This window comes from Neomonachus schauinslandi, chromosome 11 (assembly GCF_002201575.2).
Source record: "Neomonachus schauinslandi chromosome 11, ASM220157v2, whole genome shotgun sequence".
NCBI lineage: Eukaryota > Metazoa > Chordata > Mammalia > Carnivora > Phocidae > Neomonachus > Neomonachus schauinslandi.
In genome coordinates, this window is record NC_058413.1 from 12,948,690 (window position 1) to 12,953,999 (window position 5,310).

Sequence of the window (5,310 nt, forward strand, 5' to 3'; positions counted from 1 at the left end):
GCCAGATGCTCAGAGCATCCTGCGAAATCTCACACCCTCCTTGCCCCCCACCCATCCGGGCTCCAGCTCAGGCTGGATTTCAATCTGCATAATTTGCCCCATTTAGAGGGGATGGGAGGGGGTGAGAGTGAGAGGGTGGGGAGGACTGGGGAGGGGGTGCTCCAAAGGCCAGAAGAAACCAGGGATAGAGGCTGGGGAGAAGGTGGGTGGTAGCCAGAGGGTGAAGGCGGGGCTAGGAGGAGAGCAGCCTGCTGCAAACCCCAGATAATATTCTGTCCAGCACGGCAGGACTCAATTTGGTCCACTTGCCCGGGGAGAAGAAGGAGGAAAAAAAAAAAAAAGTGGGCTGTAACTTAAAGATCTTAAGACTCCCAAGTGAGGGGTTGGTCTGGAGGTGGGAGGAGGGAGTGACCAGACAAGGAGGAGACAGAGACTCAGGAGGGCGCAAGGAAGTGTCTTAGCTGAGGCCAGGACAAGGCAGGAGAGGGTGGAGGGAAGTCTGCGGGAGCAAGCATCCTCCAGGATCAGAGGCACCTCCTCCCGCTTGCTGGGAAGGGCTCTGGACACCCTCAGCCCTTCTCGCCTGCCCTGTGAGGCTCAAGCCAGAAGCTCCGGGCACTTGCTGAGTTGGTGCCACAGCCACGGAGCTGGTACCCCGGGAACCCCCTGCCCGTCTTCTCTCCGCTGCCCAGCATGGAGGAGGCTGGCGATTTCGACAACTACTATGGGGCAGACAACCAGTCTGAGTGCGAGTACACGGACTGGAAGTCCTCGGGGGCCCTCATCCCTGCCATCTACTTGCTGGTCTTCCTCCTGGGCACCACAGGCAATGGCCTGGTGCTCTGGACCGTGTTTCGCAGCAGCCGCGAGAAGAGACGCTCAGCTGACATCTTCATCGCCAGCCTGGCTGTGGCTGACCTGACTTTCGTGGTGACCCTGCCACTGTGGGCCACCTACACGTACCGGGACTACGACTGGCCCTTTGGCACCTTTGCTTGCAAGCTCAGCAGCTACGTTATCTTCGTCAACATGTACGCCAGCGTCTTCTGCCTCACCGGGCTCAGCTTCGACCGCTACCTGGCCATCGTGAGGCCCGTGGCCAACGCTCGGCTGAGGCTGCGGGTCAGCGGGGCCGTGGCCACGGCGGTCCTGTGGGTGCTGGCCGCCCTCCTGGCCATGCCGGTCATGGTGTTCCGCTCCACCGCGGACCTGGAGAACACCACCAAGGTTCAGTGCTACATGGACTACTCCATGGTGGCCACCTCCAGCTCGGAGTGGGCCTGGGAGGTGGGCCTGGGGGTCTCGTCCACCGCCGTGGGCTTCGTGGTGCCCTTCACCATCATGCTGACCTGCTACTTCTTCATCGCCCAGACCATCGCCGGCCACTTCCGCAAGGAGCGCATCGAGGGCCTGCGGAAGCGGCGCCGGCTGCTCAGCATCATCGTGGTGCTGGTGGTGACCTTCGCGCTCTGCTGGATGCCCTACCACTTGGTGAAGACGCTCTACATGCTGGGCAGCCTGCTGCACTGGCCCTGCGACTTCGACATCTTCCTCATGAACGTCTTCCCCTACTGCACCTGCATCAGCTACGTCAACAGCTGCCTCAACCCCTTCCTCTACGCCTTCTTCGACCCCCGCTTCCGCCAGGCCTGCACCTCCATGCTCTGCTGCGGCCGGAGCAGGTGCGGGGGCGCCTCCCACAGCAGCAGCGGGGAGAAGTCGGCCAGCTACTCTTCTGGCCACAGCCAGGGGCCTGGCCCCAACTCCGGGAAGGCTGGAGAGCAGATGCACGAGAAGTCCATCCCCTACAGCCAAGAGACCCTAGTGGTTGATTAGGACTGGGGTCAGAGAGGAGTCCGGTGTCCTCTGCCCTGCCCCGGCCTTTGCCCTCGCTCTCTGAAAGTCAGGTAGCATGATAGCACCTTCTCCCTTGCGCTTGACCCTTTTCCCTGCTCCCTGCCTCCCTGCCCCCTCTTGTCCTCCTTCCTCCTTGAGTCTTGTTCAGAGGTTTGTGGTTTAGTGGAAGGAGACTGAGACCTGCAGACTCCTGCTCAGCCACTCGGTATCTATGAGACGGACCTTGCACGAGTCTCTTAACCTCTCTGAGCCTCAGTTTCCCCATTTGTATAAAACGGAAAGTCAGCCTGGCTCAACTGAAGTGTGTTGCCCCCAAATCCTTTTCTTGGATATCCAGCTTTTTCTTTGCCCTCCTTTCTTCCTAATGTTCTCTCCCTTCTCCCTGCTCCTGCTTTCGCCTCTATCTGCACTTTCCACTCCAAATCCTCACCTGCTGGCTCCAACCCCCCTCTCCTGCAGCACACTCCCTCCCTCAATCCCTCCTTCCTCCCCTTTTCTCCTCCGTGTTCTGCAGGGCTCCTAAGGGTTAAGAATCCTGTGCTTGCACTCAGGGCCCCTGCTCTAGGTCTCTGGGGCTCCCTGACAGCCTGGCAGGGACTGGTGTCAGCCAAGTTAGCTCCAGGCTCTGCAGCTGGGGGCTGTGGAACTTTCCTGCAAATTGGATCGGTTCACTGTCCTTTCAGGCACTAAGGATCCCAGAGGGGGCCTCCCCTCCTGCAGCCCCTCCCTGATGCCAACTAGATGTGCTTTTCGCAGATTTCCTCAGACCCTCTCTTCAGCCTCTATTCCCTGTGGCAATTGGAAGGCTACGGGGTTGGTGAAGGGATGGCCGGCTCCTGGGTGTCGTTATAGGAGCAGGGAGTCGGGAAGGGAATGTCGAGGAAGAAGGGAGTCTGTATTTAGTCTACATGCTGCTTGGCTACCCTCTCCGATTCCTCACCCCTCCAGCCTTCTCCATAACTGTGAGCTGCAGGTCTCTGCACCACAGCCTGGCGTCCCCAGGCAGGACTCTTTCCTGGAGCACTGGGTGCTGCTGGGTGTCAAGAATTATGTGTGTGTGTGTGTGTGTGTGTTTGTGGGTATGCATGGATGAGCGTCACTCGTCCCTTGGGTGAACTACCCCCTTACTGTCTACCGCTTCTCCACTCTTCACACAATATCCTTGGGGGAAGAGGGACATATTGAGACAAGATAGAATAAAATGAGTCCACCCGCCCCCACTGGATTTGGGGGCTCTGACGGCTGGTCCGTGCTTTAAGAGAGAAGTCTATGCTAATGCTGGGGCCCCTCTGGGGAGATCTGTCTCCAGGGCCTGGGAAAACCCAATGTGCTGGGTCCCATCCTTCTTAGTTCCATGAGGAAAGCAGGAGGTGGGTAAGAGCTTCCCTGGGCCCCTTCTTCACCTGCCTCCCCACCCTGCTCTGAGTTTATGAGTGTGTTCCTTGCCAGTCTCCCTTTTTCCAGGGTCTGTGGCCCTCTCCCTAAGGAGGCCGCCTTCTTGCCTGGGTGAAAAGTACTGGGCGGGTTATTTCTCACCTCACCATCAGGATGGGACCCCTTGGCCTCTCCTGCTGGGCTGGGGGTGGGGCGGTGCTGGGCTCGGTGCAGCAGGGCTGAGGGCCTGACTTCACGCTACCAGCGAGGCCTCAAGGACAAAATTGATGGCGGGCCTTTGTGAGCTGGGGGCAGGGGTGTGTATATTCCAGGTTTTGTTCTTGGAGGACTCCGGACAGGATGTGAAGGACAAGATTTGCGCCACGGAGGCAGGAAGAGCTTAGCTTGGTGTAAATGGAGGGCTTGACCACCCCTGGGATGGCACCAGCTCTGGGAGCAGAGGAAGGAGGAGAGAGGAAGAGGCCCCCCCTCAGCTCAGTCTCCTCCTCACAGGCCAGAATCTTCCACAGACTCCCTTTCTCAGCCCACGGCTCCCCTCAAAGCATGCGGTTAAAGCTGGAGGAAGCTTCAAGAAGGGAAGAGGGCGCCCTTCTGAGGCCCTCCACGGTGACCCCAGAGACCTCTTTCCTGGAACTCATCAGTGGCCCTGGACAGAGGGTGGAGGCTCCCTCATCCCCTACAAGCCCCTTCTTTGGAACATCTCTGCTACTTTTTTTCTGACCCTGTTAGTCACTGTGGTTCATTCAATAAATCTGTTTTGTGTAACTATCGTGTCCAAAGCCTCTTCCCACACAAGTGTCTAGGGACAAGGAAAGGCCCCCCAGTTTGCAAATGTCTCAGTGGGAGGTGGTGTGGGCTGAGGGAGACAGGAGGAAAGTAGGAGCTAACGGGAGTCAGGTGGGAAACTGGAAAGGGAGTGGGGGAGGCGAGCAGAACAGGGAGCAATAGACACAGGGCAGGGCGCAGGTGGGGAGTGAGACCAGGGGAAGCACAGGAAATAAGGGCGGGGTGCGGGGAGCAGCTCAGGTTTCGTGCTCTGACAACCTGTGGGACAAATGGGCACACATCTTAGAGTCCAGAGTACAGGCCTGTAGGAAAATGCTGGCATTCATTCATTCACTCATTCACTCATTCATTGTCCCGTGAGCATCCACTCAGATTAGAAGTTTGGGTGCCTGGCCTCCAATCAGTCACTCCCGATGTCTGCAAATACCCATTCCCAAGCAGCACCCCAGACCTAAGGAATGTGAATCTCCTGGACTCACCCTGGGTGTTCACAACTGCTAAAAGCTCCTCAGATGATTTTTGGGGGAGGCCAGGTTTGGGGATGTCCCCATCCACACAGATTCTGTGGGCAAATGAAGGTGGGCACAAAAGACCAGTGAGTCAGAGACAGGGGAAACGGCGCTCTGGATGGTTGTTGATTTGGAGGCAGAAGAGTCTGAAACCATCCTTGGGGTGGGGTGAGCACTCAGTCCAGAGGTATTTATCATCTCCCGTGAAGATTTCAGGTACTAACAGTGTCTGCAGATGACACAGAAGCAACCACTGCAGTAGAATGGATTGGAACGAGAGAGCCCACGGTTACTGTGATTCCCCACGGTGTGTGCTAAGCACGTCTAAACATTATCTCATTCCATCCCTGCAATGCTCTGAATGGGGTCTCTTCAGCTCAGTTTGCTGATAAGGAAGCCAAGGCTCAGAGAGGTTAGTCATGTACCTTGAGCAGGGTTATACAACCAGTATGCGGAAGAATGAGGCCTGGGACAACTGAGTCTGTCCACTTGCAAAGCCCACGCTCTCGGCCACTGTCTGTCCCAAAGCACAAGTGTGGGAGAGCCAGGTAGTCGGGAGGAGAGTGAGGCCTCGTCTGTAAGGCGCTGGCACACGGGGCGGGGCGGTGGGGGGGCGGGGCGGTGTGCTCAGTGCACAAGGACCTGGTCAGGATGAGGATGAGGAGGGGAGGGGAATGGTGGGGAATGCATGAGAGAGACAGAGAGAGACAGAGATCGAGACAGAGAAAGAGAGAGACAAAGAGACAGAGACAGAGACAGAGAG

General features: G+C 57.6%; 1 protein-coding gene across 1 annotated transcript; it reads left to right on the top strand.

Annotated features, from left to right (window-relative positions):
* The first annotated feature begins 617 nt into the window (after nucleotides 1–617).
* On the top strand, nucleotides 618–4,011 carry APLNR (apelin receptor). The gene has a single exon (XM_021684841.1). The coding sequence runs from the start codon at nucleotides 694–696 to the stop codon at nucleotides 1,834–1,836; it is 1,143 nt and encodes a 380-aa protein (XP_021540516.1). The 5' UTR covers nucleotides 618–693; the 3' UTR covers nucleotides 1,837–4,011.
* Nucleotides 4,012–5,310: the final 1,299 nt, after the last annotated feature.

What these genes read in the sequence shown, in the direction of transcription:
- APLNR (XM_021684841.1), top strand. Translation starts at nt 694, where the DNA reads ATGGAGGAGGCTGGCGATTTCGACAACTACTATGGGGCAGACAACCAG.